The sequence below is a fragment of the Pleurodeles waltl genome, chromosome 9 (assembly GCF_031143425.1).
Source record: "Pleurodeles waltl isolate 20211129_DDA chromosome 9, aPleWal1.hap1.20221129, whole genome shotgun sequence".
NCBI classification, from domain to species: domain Eukaryota; kingdom Metazoa; phylum Chordata; class Amphibia; order Caudata; family Salamandridae; genus Pleurodeles; species Pleurodeles waltl.
This window is the reverse complement of record NC_090448.1, coordinates 373,142,116-373,158,898: the sequence shown is the minus strand read 5'-3', so window position 1 is coordinate 373,158,898 and position 16,783 is coordinate 373,142,116. Positions and strand designations below refer to the sequence as shown.

The following is a 16,783-nucleotide window of genomic DNA, read 5'->3' as shown; positions in this document are numbered from 1 at the left end:
CTGTATTGCAAGTATCTGAGAGTTCTGAAATTGCCCACGTAAATAGGCAGGGATTTTTGGCAGAGCTGAAGAGACTCACAACCCCGTTTTCCCCTAGATAGCCCATCAGAGTGGTTTTATCAGCAAGGATTGGCATGCAATGCCATGCTAAGGCAGATTGTTCTCTGTACGACTGCTAATGAACCACAAATAACTATATTCCTGTCCTTGATCAAAGGAAGGAAAAGGCTTCCAAGCCAGGCAGTTACCCCAAAGTCCAAGCTTCATGAGCACTCAATAACAGCTTGTCGAGGTGGGACTCAGAGCTCACTGTGGATGCAATTGTGAGAAGTGTTGCATGTGATAGGAAGATGGGAACGGCTACCCTTCGGCAATACTGTATTTACCTTCTGGGTAGCAGCGTTACTTGAAAAAGTACAAGCTACTCTTTGAATGGGGCTCCTGCTGGGACCACTTCTGCAGTCTGCCTTATGTAACAAAGTAAGCGCAATATGATTTCAGACCCAACGTTGGTACAACATGACTGTCTGACGTACACGCGCTCCCCACTCACCACGAAACAAAGATACTGAAAGAGTGATGGCAGGATATATACATCCAGCAAATGAAGGGATACACCTAGAAGGGTTGGGTTGCAGAGTAGTGTGGAATTTTTACCAATGTGATCATCTTTTGTTTTTTAAGAGAGAGGCTGATCTAACTCCTCAAAACACAGGTCATAAAGCAGATTACATACCGGGCAAGCTCAGAGAAGGTTTGTTTTCTATTTTGTGATACATTTTTCGGCAGTTTCTTCCCCACCTGCAATAACCCATGGGTGGAGTGAGCTTATAAACTTGTAGCTCTGGAAGATTTCGAGGCCATAGGTCCACTAGTTAAAGTTATATTTTGTGACGTGGCTATCCCACTTGATTTCCTATTGTCAAGATGCAATAGACACCAAAGAGTCAAGTTGTAGCACGGGTGTGATGAAGCATGGGTCCCCGGGGAGCAGACTGTTGTTGTAGCCAGCGAACAATAAGCGTGAATGACAAATGACAGATAAGGTTTGCCACTAAATAAGGGACACCTCTTACTCAAGGACCTCCACTGCTTTATGTGAAGGGGCCCAGAAAGTAGAAGTCACCCAGGCGAAAGAAATGACTACCTGCAGGGCATCTCCTGCACTACATGGATGTACTCATCAAAAGGGATAGTGAGCCACTTTTATGTTGCTTGTGGTGCATATGGTTCTGTACCTTCATGGAAGGAGAGCAAGTATGGACGAAGGGTGAACTACCATCAGTTGTTACTCTTTGGCCTTCACTTTAATTCTTTTTTCTGTAACACTAAGACCCGGCAAGGTGTATTGATGGCCCACTGTCACTGCCTGGCCTTTCTGAAGTATTCGGAAGAGAATATTTGTTGGTTCTTTGAAATCAGGGTGAAAGATTGCTTAATAGTTGATCTTACTCCGCACTGACAATTATGTTCATTGACAGCCTGCCTTTTCAATCTGTTTCGTTATCCAAGTGCAACCAAAATCAATATGACTTAGATTTGTGTTATATGTAGTAGATTTCATCATAGCACCCCTAGGAAGAACCAACATAACTCAACTTTGCCAGCTTTGCCAAATTCTGACATTTTCAAAGTGGGTTTTGTCTTGTTCAAAGCTTCATCAAAAACTCTTACCTCATCTCTTTGCCTTTTGATGTTCAAGGCAAACAAATTATATTCAGGCTATTTTGTTTGGTGCATAAATGTGTGAAAACAGCAACAACTCAATATCTAAGACAGAATATTCTAAATCCGATCTATCCAGAGTAGTGCAGGCAGCCTTGGTCCCTAAACCTCTATTAGAAATTTAAAATTCACATTTCTGGGACCTGAAACTGGAGCTCTGGAAGTATTGTCACCGCTTGCCCAAAAACTTCACCATCCACTACTTTTGCTGACCATCTAACAACACGCCAGTCTTAAAATGTATGGATGTCATAATGGTGGATTTCTCAATGCATAACAGCACCCAGAAGCAATCAATCTCAGAAGGGGCCTGGTATAAATTTATGAAGCATGAACTATTGCAATGTGGCACCTTTATCCCATGCTGCCAGCTCCCTCCACATCCATTGCAGACCTTCTGCCCCTCAAGCGAAGCCTCCCGCTTTCTACACATCTAATGCTGCCCATTCATTTTACAATTAATATTACTCCCTTACCTAACATACACTAACCTATCATTCAAGGTGTGTTTTCATCTCACTCTGTGATGTCTCATTATCTCACAAAATGTTATTGCTTCGCCTCAAACTCAAACCCCCTCCCTTACATGTTCATCTTCCTTTTTTTGAGCACTCTAATTTCCTCCCATTTTCAAGTACATTGAAAAGACCCTATTGTCTTGTTCCTTACCGGCCATTTGAAGTGGAATGGCACCCGAATGGGGCTACTTGCAGCAATAGAGCTGGGGTCGGCAGAGAAGATGTCGCTCAGTGCTGTCCCAAAAGTGCAAGGCGGATCTGGGGACACAACGGCTTGAGAGTGCTTCAGGCATACTCTGAAGAAGAGGCGGCATGGACGTCCAATGCGGCACAGGTTGCGAGAGCTACTGAAAGAGTGGACTTTCAGCTCGAAGACTCCAGCAGGGTGCACCTGCAAAGGGAAAAAAGGGTTAGATGAGGCAGATAAAATAAGAGATGCAATAGATATAGTGATACATTAGAGAGGGAAAATATGAGGAGAAAGACATAGAAATTGGTTATAGTTTATGTGACTTATAGTGTTTAGAGATGGTTCGCGCGTGGAGACAGTGAGAGTGGTCACAGACAGAAATATTGTAGAGAGGTCAAAAGATGTGAAAAGGGCTTTTTGAAGAACTATGGGGATGGAGACCAGAAGGGGAAATAAATAATTTACTTACCTTGTGGGGGCAATATTTATTAGAGCCTCATTACCATGTTACAGATTACTTATTATTGAAATTGGTTTGTTCTGCAGACCCTGCCTCTGCAAACTTTTTGCCTTTACCCCCCTGTTTTCTGAACGTGTTTTGTTGGCTTTTAAGGCTCTATTTACTTTACCACTGCTGACCAATGTTAAAGTGCTTGTGCTCTCTCATTAAAATATGGTAGTACTCGCTCCCGCCTAATTGACTAATTTTATTTACTTGTAAAGTGGTACATCATGTACCCTGGACCTAAAAATGAAATGCTACTACTGGGCCTGCAGCACTGATTGTACCACCCACTTAAGTAGCCCTTTAAACATGCCTCGGATGTGCCACTGCAGCCTGTGTGTGCTGTTTTAATCTGCCCGTTTGACTTGGCACAATAAACCCTTTGCCACGCTAAAACCTGTCTTTTTAATACATATAAGTTAGCCCTAGGATAGCCCCTACACAGCCCATGACGCAGGGGGCAGTGTATTTAAAAAGTGGGATATGTAATTTTAAGTGGTACATGTGATTTTTACTACTGCAAAGCCTGCTTCTCCAATAGGATAATATTACAGTTACCTCATCACATTTAATAAGCAGGAACCTCCAAGTGGGAACATTTCTTTTGAATTGTAATGAAAAATCCTTTCTTATGGTGAAGTTGGAAGCTTGATTACAGTTTTGAAAATGCCACTTTTAAAAAGTTGACATTTTCCTGCCTTAGCTACTTAGTGCCCACAGCCTGTCTCTGGGTCACATGACTGTGTGTAGTTGGCACTTGGTCTTTGTGTATTCATCCTAGACAGCCACACACAGTAAAGAGCTTAGGTGCACCTGGATAAGCCATCACTAGCAGGATGTGAGAACAGAGTTTGGCACAGCCCCACTTACCACCTGAATAGGCTTTGTCCTGCCTACTCACGAAAGTGTGCATGCGCCCTGTAGTTCCTCTGGAGGCAGAGCAGGGGAGGCAGGAAACCTGAGCACTTTAAAAGGAATCCACTAGAAGTTTCTCCCACTTCAAATAAGGTGCCATTTACAGACAGCAGACAAACTGTTTTGAACTATAGGGACATAAGCTGTAGACCCTCCTTGCTACTGCTCAGATGACCTGAAGCCTGGATCTATAACAAATCTGCCTGAATCTGCCTGAGCCCTGCTGGCCTCTGCTGGAGTGAGTTCCTGACACCCAAGTGGAGCCTCTCAAGTCCTGGACCCCTGGTGTGGCCTCAGTTGAGCTCCCCTGACGTTTTTAGCCTTTTTAAGAATGGCCCCATTGGAGTCGAAAGCCTGCCGCCCGCACCAACCACTAATGCAAAGTTCTAGTGAATAGACTTTTAGGGATACAGCATCGACCGCTCATAAGGACTGCCAAATCGAAGTACCAGCAAGGACCGTTTGTGTCGTTGCGCTACAGCGATAACCATCTGCGACATACAGCCTGAACTTCATGCTACTTCAGCGGCTACCCGTTGTGATCTCCCTGCTCTTCTCAGCCCCTTCCACTGCAAACAGAACTAGTTGTGCTGGACTTGGGTAACTCTTTCAACATGACTTACCTAGTCCCTGTATCCAGCCCATGCTCCATTATGGTCGGCCTGAACTTGTGACTTCCACCTAGTCTTGTATGGCCAGATAGCTGAAGTTGGTGCTTTGGACTTTAAGACTGCATACCTCCAGTTCTACAAATTGGATTTTTGTTGTTTTAGAGTCAAAATATTTATTACATTTTACTCTATTTTTTAAAGCTGGAGTGGGATTTTTCTTCTGTGGAGTTTTTACTTTATTGCTGTTTGAGGTGCTGCATACATACTTTACACATTGCCTCTAAGTACAGCATGACTGCTCTGTGCCAATCTGCCAGATGGTTGAGCACATGCTAATTTGGGGTTGGCTTGTGACTTCACCCTGCCAAGAATTGTGGTTGCTGCTTGAGTAGGGTTTCACCCCCTTCAACCAATAAACCCATTTCTTACCCTTAAACACAAGTCTGGCCATGAAAAATGCATAAAACCAGAGAAGACTGATATTGTATTTAGGTGTTTTACTGTGGGCAGACATCCTTGTTAGCCCTGACACTTCACATTCAACATTAGCCACACATACCACTAATGTCTGGTCCTGCATTTTTCTAGAAGAATAAGAAATTGATACCTAAATGTATATTAGAGGTGTGAGGAAAGGAATCTGCAGGTAGACGCATCAATTGTAAACTCTGTTATCATAAGATGACAGACTTTTAATTGATGCTTTCACCTGCACATTCTTATCTTGTAGAATATTACACCAGCAACCGAAAAAGATGAATTTGAAACAGGCAGGCGAATTAGCAACCCACCAAGTGTTGGGTTCCTTTTCCATTATAAGGGAGTGCCTAGGCTTGAGTGCAACCCCCTATAAATGAAAGTCAATCCCTGCTGATCTGAGTTTTGAGCCTGCAGATGTTAACAGGAATTTTAAAAACTGCAAACTAATAAGGTGATTGGAAAAAACTCTGTTTATGGAATAATTACACATAGAACTGAGGCTAAACATTTTGCCATGCTTGTAGTCAAAATAACAGTAAGAAACTTTGACATTCACAACATTCAAAATAGGACCCAATAAAGGTTTTATTTGCTTACATTAACACATAAAAAATAGAACTTCATCCGGTGTCTCAAATACGGTCTTCTTCCAATAACAAAAGCATACATGATTTCAACTCCACCAAGTCACAAACGTCATCTTGGCAGCAATGTATGTAACTGTAACTTGTCTTAGCTTGGAATGTCGGATCCTCCCTTATTTCTGGAATAATAAACACTATCACTTTGGCCATAGAAGAGACAGAGGGATGCTCAACATCTGCACGTTGTAATACTAAATATTCAGTTCCAGTGTGATGCAGATCAAAATCATGGTAGCCTGCAGAGACCTTTGCTTCTTGAACACCAAATTCGAGAGAAGGGAAGACAGTAATACTTGCTATCAATTATGGTAACCATCATACTCTTGGTGCCATAGGCATTGAGTCAAAAAATTGCATTTCTTTCTGTGAGCAAGACAACACAGTGAGCAACCAGTGGATAAAATCCTTATGGAGTTCTCCAGCTCTACAAAGTTGAGTTCACGCTTTCAGTGTTATCTGGCTAAATATTCAACGTACCAGTCTAACAGCAAGAAAAAAACAAGAGTACAGACAAAGACCCCACCACCATTGCTTCCCTGCAAAGATATCCCAAGCTACTTCTCTTGTTCACATAGTGGGCCACATTTATGCTCTTGTCCCAAAAAGAAAAACAGAAGAGTTAAACTAATTATTTTTAATGCCAGCAGGTTGATTTGAAGGTGTGTCTTTAGCCTTCACAGAGCATTCGGCGACAGGCTATCTTTCCCGAGATACAGACTCTGACAAAAAGGAATTCATGGTCAGAATAACAAGCAGGACAAGAGTACAGTAATTGTCCCCTTCAAGGATATTTTCTTCTGGTGTCCACCAATGAAACATCAGCAACTCAGAAGTGATTATCTGACAAATTCCCCTTTCATGATATGGCTATCAAAGAAGATACAAGAAGGCAGTAGGAGGCCCACCTCACTAAAAAAAGAACCTGGCTTACCTTAAAGTCCTTTAGTAGAATATCACACACCCACGTTAGCATCCAGAATACTCCCTTTGATGAGAAGATGGCATGGCAGTATGAAACTTCTATCCTTTGTTGAGAACCCCAGGCGATGCAGCCAGAAGGAAGTTATCAGAAAAGAAACTGGGTTTGAATATCATCACAGTCTGTATTAATCAGTTGCCCAGTTTTGGAAAGCAAATGTCCAGCCTTCATAGATGTGTTGCCTGCCTGATTTAGATATTGGTGTATGACTTACTCCATCACAACGATGACGAAAATCCTGTCCACCAAAATCTAAACCCCATTATATTCTATGGGATTTAGATTTTGGCAGACAGGATATCATCACTGTAGTGATGGAGAAACTTGTCCGCCAGTATCTAAATCAGGTCCTGACTATCTGAAGCCCTGAGGTTCTAGAGGTGCAAGAACTATGAGTGCTCATGTCTCACCATAAACTGGAGGAATCTGCTATGCTTACGGTGGGTCTGGATGAGCCGGTGACAGAATTATTATTTTTGCGAGGCTGGATAGTCTGCGTTAGACTGACTACATGGAACCTTTAAGGAATGTGCTCAGGTGAGAAGGAGTTGGATGGGATTCAGAACCACACTGCTCATTTATGAGAACAAAAATAAAATGAATAGCATCCTGAATGCCATTCCACTTGGCATCATTTTTTTTACTGTCTTTTTTCCTGGTAACTCTTGTCCTTCAAAGAGCAAAGGCTACCGGAGATATGGGCAAGTGTGAAATTTGTTCCCAAAAGGTAGAAAATACTAGAATTTGATGTGACTTACTAACTGATCTCCGATTATCACTTTCGGTCTTCCCATGAAGCACAAGCTCATCTCCGACTGAAGTTGAGGGAGGACAGTCTCAGATTTTAAAGAGGACTTGCAGCTGAGAGAGTGCGAGTTGCATTAGAATGATGGCCAACATCTGCCTCAAGAGGATCCTTGTCCCTTGGACAAGCATAAATGTTTGAGTCTGCTAATTAGATCCCTGATGCTCAGGAGGAAAATCTTGATGCCATTTTATAACAACGGAAACATGAACCATGCCTCGTAATATGGTAGTGCTTTCTAGCTGCAAATGTATTTTTTCACTAACGCTTAAATAGACAAATATTCATTCGATTGACCTGAAGGAGTTGTTAATTATACACAGTAATCTGAGGGTATCATGAAGAATGCATAAAAACTAGAGATCTGTGAGCACATCAGTACTGAAAGGGGACCCTCTTTTGGCCTCTTCTCCCTCCTATGACACATACCGGCAGGGAATCTGACTCATTGTCCCACTATGACCCATGATAGCGAGGAACTGAAAACTCTACCAGGTTCCAGATTAATCTGATGGTGAAAAACTTGTGCCCAAATGTGTTGTGCCAACCACCTAAAATTCGGTTTCCAGAGTGAACAGATTGAGATTATTGAACCATGTTAAAGGTGGCCACTAAAATATAACTGGGAGGCTGAAAGTTTCTACCAGGAATGAACTGGGAATCACTGTCAAGTGGAGTGGCACAGACATGTTTAAATCTGAGTGAAATGGCACTGCGGAGCAGGGTCGAAACCCAATGTGTCTAAAGATGAACTAGAATCAATATCTGACCAGAGTATGGAAGTCAAAAGCATTGATAGGTATTGTCAGAACACAACTGGTGTCCCTGTTCAGTGAAAATGCAGATTAAGGCTGTAATTTAACTGAGGTGGCCACCCTACTGGACTTCTTGTCTGATTGTGACTGATTGTTGTTAATTGTCATGCTGTGCTGGACTAACTGTGGCTGAGTGGAATGGAAACAGCGCCTCGGTCTAGGTGCACTTTCTTCGGTATGGGAGTGGCTATTTCTGAAAACATCAGCAAGGGACTCTGGATCGTCCTCTGATGGACCTTCACTCCAGTGATGGTAAGCAGTTTCTCTTCCGTGATAACGAACCAGCATGACCCTCGCAGTTGCTTTTTCTCTGTGAAGAAGAAACCACAAGAGACCAAACAAATGGGTATGCTACCACCTACTCATGATTTGCCTTACATTGGGAGATGTGAGTTCAGAGGCTATCTACACGAGTGGGGATGGGCTACTGATTAACTGCCTACCAGGAAATGCCTCTGCACTGTACTCACCCATGTCACGAGCCAAATGTTCCAGGCAAACGAAGCTGAGGAAACCATCATGGTGGTTCTGCTCCCTACTCTGACTAGAATAACGACAGTTCAGGATGGATACCCCAATGCCCATGATTTGCCTCTAGCCCATGCGAAAGAGGTGTATGCAGCCGCCTCCATTCAGGGCCTCAAGGCACTATATCCAGATGTCATTACTGAACCTGTGTGATTCAGAAGATGAGGAAAGGGGGTTACACATATAGCAGCCCTAATGCCCTATACCTGGTCACAAGAGATAATTAGGGATAATCTTCTAAACAGTCTCTGTAGAGAGGTCCTGCATGTTCAAAAAACATGCTGAGAGCACACAGTAGTCATTGCATCAGCGCAGCTGGAGAAGACATTCATTATTTCAGGCTGATGTGCAACTAAAGGGTGCTTTAACTCGTGTGAATCATCACTTGGTGGTTGTCTGTATCACCATCATCCAGTGGTGATTGTCTTATGATTTGCAATGTCCATCAGTCTTGAGGGAGATGAAGGACTCCTGCATGAGTGACAAAGCGCTGCAAATCAAGGATCAGAGACAACTGGGGATGCCAATGGGAGAACTTGTGTCCTGAAATTCAGAGAAGCAGCAGCCTTGTAAGTGGGAAATGAAGCATCTGGAGCAGCCAGAGTGAAGCAGAAGATCTAGCTTGTGCCACCTCTCAAGCCAGTTCTTGTGCCAAGTGGCAGAGAGCAATAATAAAATTCAGGCCATTTGGCCAAAATATTTGTGCCACATGCATTACTAATAGAGCAGCGGTCACCCTTCTGCACAGAAACACGGCAGCGAGCTTACAGTTGCTAATGCAAGGGATTAGCTTGTTAGATCTTACTGTTAAGGCTGAGCAATATCAATCTGATTTTTTTTCTTTAGCATTTTGTTGGCAGTGGCCAGCTGTAGTGCCTAACAGCAGTATTGTTACCACTGCTAAGTGACCCACCCCCAAGGCTCAGGATCAAGTGAAGGTTTTTCTTGGGATGGAGGAGCATTACAGGCACTTGGCCCTGAGCTTCTGTCCCACAGCACAGCCCCGGTTTTGCTCGCCTAAGTTGTGTCCACCCAAGATGGTGGTCTAAACATCACATTCATTCAATTCTCTTAATTTGGTATGAGGGCTGATCCCCGACATCACCTGCTTTGTAAGGCTCAGTCATTGCTGTGACTTTATCATAGGTCCCTTGAGTATGTGTAGAATTCTGACTTTCCTTTGTGGAGAACAGAGGGAGGCACATTGAGATTAAATACCGATTTTAGTATAATAACGCTATTATGTGCGGGCTAGCTGGATTGTGAGCTTAAACTGCCTTGTAAAGCTTGTGGAACTCTATACAATTTGACAACATTCCGCAAAGCTGTTTTTTACTGTTACTGGATCTACCACACTGGTATCTCAGCTCCAAGATACACTGATACTTAGAGATGTGATCCATTGTATAGTTTGTGATCCATTGTCTACATGCGCTTGTTGCATGTTCAGCGGGTGTCGACCCTTGAGGTTTTCATGAAACCCACTTTGCCTGAAAGAAAAAAAGAATTAGTATTTCCAACGATGGCAGTACCCAATATGTCTGTCTCTAGCTAATGGGAAAAAAAGTATTGAGGCCAGGAGCATCACTTCTTGGGCCCGCAGATGCTTTGCGGTTGACTGCTTGGTACTTATGTTGCTGCCAGGAAAAACCCCTGTGTTTTTAAGTCTTCCAACTTCAGTCTGGTGTGTGCTAATATTTCCAAAGGTAAGGAATCTGCAAGGAGACACATGCACTACAGGCAAGGGTGAAACATGGAGATAAGAGTTAAGAGTGAGAGTTACGTCGCAGGAGAAAGATGCAGACAGAAAGAGAGAATTGCTAGGAGATTTATGGAAGATAGAGTAAGGAGCTGCGTAGTTACGTAAGGGTTAGTGGAAATAAGAGAGTGGCTAAAAGGAGGAGGCAGGTATGGGAGGAAGATGGGTATATCAGTCGAGATTTTAGCAATGTATGTTTGAGTAATGTTCTTGCAGACTGTGTTTCCACGTTAAGTAAATCGAACTCTAACCAGAAGGCTGAACATGGAGAGACAATATGTGAGGGCCTCCTGCATTTCATCTGATGGAGGCGTGTGCGGAGTGGACGGCGGATGCTTTTCTGGCTCCAATGTCTGCAACTATGCATGCTGCAACCTGAGCCAAGCATGGGGCTCCGTTTGCACGTAAGAAACTCTGTAATGAGGACACCTGAAACCACCAAGCTGTAGTGAAGAGGTGGCACCAGCAGTAATCTGAAGGATTCTACTGATGCAAGATCCTTTCCAGCATGGGGGTGGAGCACAGCCCACCAAGGTGTTCCAATAGAGTCCTGGGGAACGATGGGCGCTGTGCCAGAATCACATTCAAAACTATCACTGTTATCCAGCACCTGTGAAAAGAGTTGTACTTACCTTTTGGTTCTGTGTGACAAAATCCTCGTTCTTCCATGCCAGACAGAAGTCGAAGGTGGGTGTCCATCAATACAAATGACTCTTGAATGGCCTACGTGTAGCCAGGACAGAGACCATATCTGCAAATGATGTTTTGGCACCAAACACTGTAGATATAACCAATAAGGGCAGCTTGCAAGCCAGGCTTAATTTGTGCGGGTGTTTGCTGGTGCTCAGCGCTGGTCTTTTTTTTTTTTTTTTTAACACCAGCACTTGTTCATGAGGGTACACCACAAGGGGGCGCTCTCCGCCTATTTGCTGAGCACAACACGAGTGTTGAGCGTTTCAGTGTATTTAAGAAAATGATAAAATTCCCACTTACGAGTCACCCGAACAGTTTGTGGCGACCTGCAACAATCCAAAATATCACACCTGTGATGGTTAGCAGGTGATGCTAGCACTTCCACCCGACAGCAGCGGCTGGAAACGTGGGTGATCCCCGCTGCGGTGGAATACCTTGGCTCTTGGCACATATATTTTTAAGACATAAAACCCTCCAGTGCCCTTTGTAATAAGAGTGAACCCTGGAAGAAGCATGAGGAATGTGTCCTTGTGTATCGTGACCGGTGTCAATGTAAAGCGCTCCAATAACTTCGGACCGAGTTCGCGCTATATAAAATCGCAACAAAAAAAAAGAAAGAAAAAAGAAAAGGTGATTAGCAGTAACGAGGAAGGTCAAGTCCCCCTGCCCGCTTAAACAACGACAAAGGGCCTCCAGAAAATGGGTACGAGCAGGAGCCTACAAGCGCCCACATCATGCCCGGTCTCAGCTGGAGAGGACAGGCTAGTCTCAAGAAAAGAGATGTTTGGGGCCGGTCTGAGATGCTGAAGACGCGCAGCGGCTTCTGAATTAGTTTCAAGTTATGCTGGACGAAAACAGAAAGGATATGTAGACAAGAAAGTAGCTGGTGAAGGTAAGAGACCGCCGTCGCTTTTGTCCTGGAGTTAGCGTGAGGTGGCCCGCCTTCAGGAACTGTGACCTTCCCAGTACCGCAGCCCGAAACCAAGACCAACGCAACGAGAGCACAGAGGCAAGGATGGGGACCGCCCGTTACCTCCAGTGCTGAACAAGACCCCAGCTGGCGCCGGCACGGGAGCATGGGTCACCCCCGCACTCACACATGACCCGGCCACACTGGGAGTCTGACACCTTCACAGCGGGGCTAGAGGCGCGACGGGGCACAGAGATGGGGCAGGGTTATACACGAAACTGCCATGGCGAGGAGGTACACGGCCATCTTCACCCTCCCCCTCCCCCCCAAAGAAACCTGGGGGAGGAGGGTGGCAAGAGGACCGATTATGGCTAAAGGATTAAACGTAGCGCTTGGCGAGTCGGGAGTTAAAATCGGAGAAAGCGAGGTTCAGGGTTATGGAGGTGCCAGATACTGGGATCTAGTCTGAGCCGGAATGGGAGAGGCGAGGGGGGTTCGGCGGTGATCCAGCTACATGTTTTATTGGTCTGAGAGTTGGTAGGTTCATTTGGTGGGGGGTGGGCGAGGGCTACTAGTTTTCTGATGCCAAGCTGGGCAGAGGCCGGAGCTGATAACTTTTTTTCGGAGACAAAGGTTTCTACAAAGCGCGCTACATACGACCATTCTCACCTTCTTCTAAGAAAGTGCACTTTGCCACCTATGCATAAATGCTCATAAACCCTAGACCTGTTTAAAGTCCAGCCCCATTATCCCATTAAAATCAGACATAACTGTTACTAATTAAGCCTCTCAGACGCACGGGTCCCGGCGCCGCTGCACCTGCTGCGCTCCTCTCCTGATCTGAGAGAACTACGTTTCCAGGTGTGTTCCTGTTGTTGACACACGATGCTCAAAACTATGGCAGAGGTTTGATCTATTCTGTCTCTCAGCAGCTGTCTAACTCGAAGCCCCCGCATGAATGCTGCGTGATGGAGAGCAAATGTTTTATTTACCAGAGTCTGCCGTCATTTGCCAAAATTGGTAGCACTTCCACAAAGACTAACCACTTTCATCAACCTCTACTTAAATTAACTGCTAAAAAACAACTTTAGAATTGCCTTCACAGGGCACGGTGGAGATGAATTTAAGAAGTGCATGTTATCGCTGAAAATGAGATGTAAATCCGGGATATTTGTACGCATGCTGGTTTGTTTTAGTTCTGAGAACTGAAATGACCCTCTGTAGTCCCTATGACGGCTAAGGATGAAGGGAGGGGGGGGGGCGCTCAGGCTGACTACCCTGCAGCAGATGTTGTTAACAGATGTCGTTTGCCCTTCGGCTCTCCTGGAGATCAACCCTAGTTCTAGCGCCCAGACGCTTCCGCGAAGCCATTCTTGGCACTGTAACAAGCCTATAAACGAAGTCGAAGTGGGGAAATACAGAGTTTTGTGAACAATGGTTGATTGAAATTAAGGTGTATGAAAGGGGAAGGGGGGGGGGGGTTAGCGTAAGAATGCAGTGGGTGTGAAGAGAGCACTACACTTGGTGTTAGAGGTAAAAAACGGGGATTGAAGGAAATTCACTGGCATAGAGCGAAACCAGGGGATTTATATGTGGCTGCTGCAGAGGGATGAGACTGGGAGCACAGAGGAAACAGGAGTATGGGAAACACGGCGGAGATTAGGAACACAGATTAAAGCATGGGATACTAAAATGAGCCTAGGGCCGTGGAAAGGTGTGCAGACTGAGTTACAAAAGCGAGGCTGGTAACCGGGAGAAATAATAGTAACTAACACAACAGGCATGGAGCGTCGATCAGGATCACAACGAGATGTAACATCAAAAGTAGACGCGGGTCATAGAGAAACTGGAGAGCGGAACATAGAGTGACGACGAGTGCTATAGAGGGGAGACCGGGGAGAGTGGCGCGAGAACGGGAATGCAGACCAGGAGTCTCTAGGGGCATAGAGAGGCTGGAGGACGGAGCGCAGCGCGCAGACTGATACCTCAGAGGCGACACGGGAGCACAAGGAGGGCACTGGAGAGTAGAAAGGCGCCCAGGGGCATATAGAACCCAGGAGATGGGCCAGAGAGTACAGAAGGAGGACATAGAGAGTAAGTGTGAGGTCAGCGAGGGCAGACTGGTGTTAAAGGGAGAGGAAAGGCATTGGTTCAAAACAGGAACATAAAATATAAAATGAGACATGGAGCATGTGGGTGCACAGAGGAGAGCGTGAAAGGATATTAGGGCCAGAGAACCGAAACATTCTGCCCTGCGGGCATACCTGAAGGCACCGAAAGGCACAAAGGGAAGCTATGGACCTCTAAAGGCAAGAGGAACTGTAAGAGAGAGAAGGCTGGGGGGTGCAAACGGGAGTCAGTGGAAGGAAGAATTCAGTTATTTGAGGGATTAGGTTAAATATTTCCTGCCGTAACAACCCCACTCTCTCCAGTTCCTCGTCAGTCAGGGGACAGCAAAGGGAGCCATTGCTGCTCAGCCCTACCCCCCAGGGATGATGTACAGCGACTTAGTATACAACTTCAGGGGCCCCGGGCCACTAAGCAACACAGAAGGTGCATAACCTGCAGTACGAGGAGGACACCAAGGACGTGGGCGACTCTGGTGCCGGCGGGGTAGACAAAGGTGACAGCCAGAAGGAAAGTGAGAGGAATGCCGAGCGTTAGAGACATCGAAGAGTTGCACAGAAGGATTAGGACGAACTTGAACCAGATAAAGAGGCAGCACGGGTAAGTCACAGAGAGCAGCAGCAGACCAGGGCGAAACAGGGAAAAACCAGCAAGAAACACAGACAGATCAGGGAGGAATAAAAGAGGCAGTCCAGGAAGAAATAGAGACAGACCAGGGAAAAATAGAGACAGACCAGGGAGTAAAAGAGACAGACTGGGAAGAAAAAGAGACATATTAGGGCGATATAGAGACATATCAGGGCGAAATAGAGACATATCAGGGAGAAATAAAAACAGGCCTGGAAGAAATAGAGACAGGATTAGGAAAATGAAGACATACCGGGGTAAAATAGAAGCAGTCCAGTAAGGAATAAAGATAAATCAGGGAGAAATATAGAGACAGACCAGGAAGAAAGAGACAACTCATGGGGAAATAGAGACATATCAGGGAGAAATACAGATATGGGAGAAATAGAAACAGTTTAGGGGAAGTAGAGATAGATCAGGGGGAAATATAGACAGATCAAAATCAAAGAGCAGCACGCGCATATTTATCAGAGGCAGGTCTGACAGTCTCACAGACCGATCAGGGCCACATGATGGAGCAACAGAGAACTCGGAAAGAAATAGAGGCAGGTCATGGAAACGGGACAGGTGGTACATCTCTATCATGTAGCAAGCAGCGCGTGCAGATGTTGCCGGATATCGAAGGGTGAGGGGCAGAGGTAAAATGTGGAAACAGGACAAACAGACCGGGAGCGGCAAGCAAAGAAAGTTGGAGGAACAGCTTTAGTACTAGGTAGTATGGACAGGTGAATAAGCAACACACGCGGGACTGAGAGAAAAAGAACGTGGAAAGGGCAGTACGGAATAAGGGAGCACCAATGGGACCAAAGGGTGTCGGAGGCCCCAGGGAAAAAGGAATGGGCTCGGATGCTAGATCAAGGGCCAGAGAGAGGACAGAAGAAAAACAGTTCAGGCAACACAGCGTTTTCACTGAGCTGCAGGTATATCAGAGAAACAACACAACCAACAAATTGAAACACTCACCGATGCTGGCCAGAGCAATGAGAGCAGTCCGACCAGAAGCAGGGCCCCTCTGGGGCAGGCTGGACACGGGGCCATGTCGCTGCTTTTCCGGAGAGATCGCAGGTGAAGAAAATATATCACAGCCCACGAAGAATAAATCTAGTCCAGAAAATAGAAGATTAAAGTCCAAGAACTCCAAGAAGGATACAAGAGACGAGGAAGCGGCCAAGTCCTAGGCTCTCGGTGCGAGACGGAGACCGCAAAGAGCTGGACAGGATCCTCTGTGCCCTGCCGCCCGGGTCCTTGTGGGATTTATTGAGTGACCTGGGACCAGTGGCTTCCCCTCGCTCTGTCCTTAGGATTTCCTCTGCCTTGCCTCTCAGATGCCCTTAGATAATCTAACTTTATGATGATGCCAAGTCAGCGCCCTGCCCTTCCTGTCTACAGTGTCCTGTGATGTCCTTTGACATTGGCAACCTGTCACCAGCAGAGCCCTGTTTGTGCTGTCTTGGGCTCCCCGCAAGCTAAGGTGTCTCCTGGTAGTCCTGTTGGGTCCCCGGGAACCCTCTTCGCGCACGGTAGTCTGGGAGCACTCCCTGCAGATGGTCCCCCTGTCACCGGTGTCTGCAGCTGCCTGCTCCTGACTGCCTCCTGGCCACAAGGTGCCAGCGTCTGTGGCTATGAATGGACCGGAGGTGCCTCCCACCGACTTTATACTCGGAGCCTCCTGGTGTCAGATCTGTGTCGCCCTGGCCCCGCCCCTCGCGCTGGCCCCGCCCACCCGGCTGCCTACGGCCTTTCAGTTCGTCAATAAACCATACGGGACCCACGCGCCTCCTGATTGGCCCCACCCACACCGCTTCCAAAAGCCCGCCCGTCACTCCAGTGCACGCGACACGAGACCCTCCCCTGGCAGAAGTAAACACCTTCTATCCAAACTATTGCGAGAGCAGAGATTATGGCAAATTTGACACAAATCTCCCAGTGGCGGGCTCACTCCAGGGCCCAAG

The 16,783-nt window shown here is 46.0% G+C and overlaps 1 protein-coding gene across 1 annotated transcript in view; it reads right to left on the bottom strand.

Moving 5' to 3' along the window:
- LOC138259321 (delta-like protein C) overlaps positions 1-16,459 on the bottom strand; it is a 46,794-nt gene extending 30,335 nt beyond the window's left edge. The window contains exons 1-2 of the mRNA XM_069206954.1: positions 15,795-16,459; positions 2,395-2,634 (exon numbers count right to left, since the gene is read on the bottom strand). Of these exons, the coding sequence (XP_069063055.1) occupies positions 2,395-2,634; positions 15,795-15,869 (315 nt within the window). The 5' untranslated portion in view covers positions 15,870-16,459. The remainder of the gene's footprint in view (positions 1-2,394; positions 2,635-15,794) is intronic.
- Between the last annotated feature and the right edge of the window lie 324 nt (positions 16,460-16,783).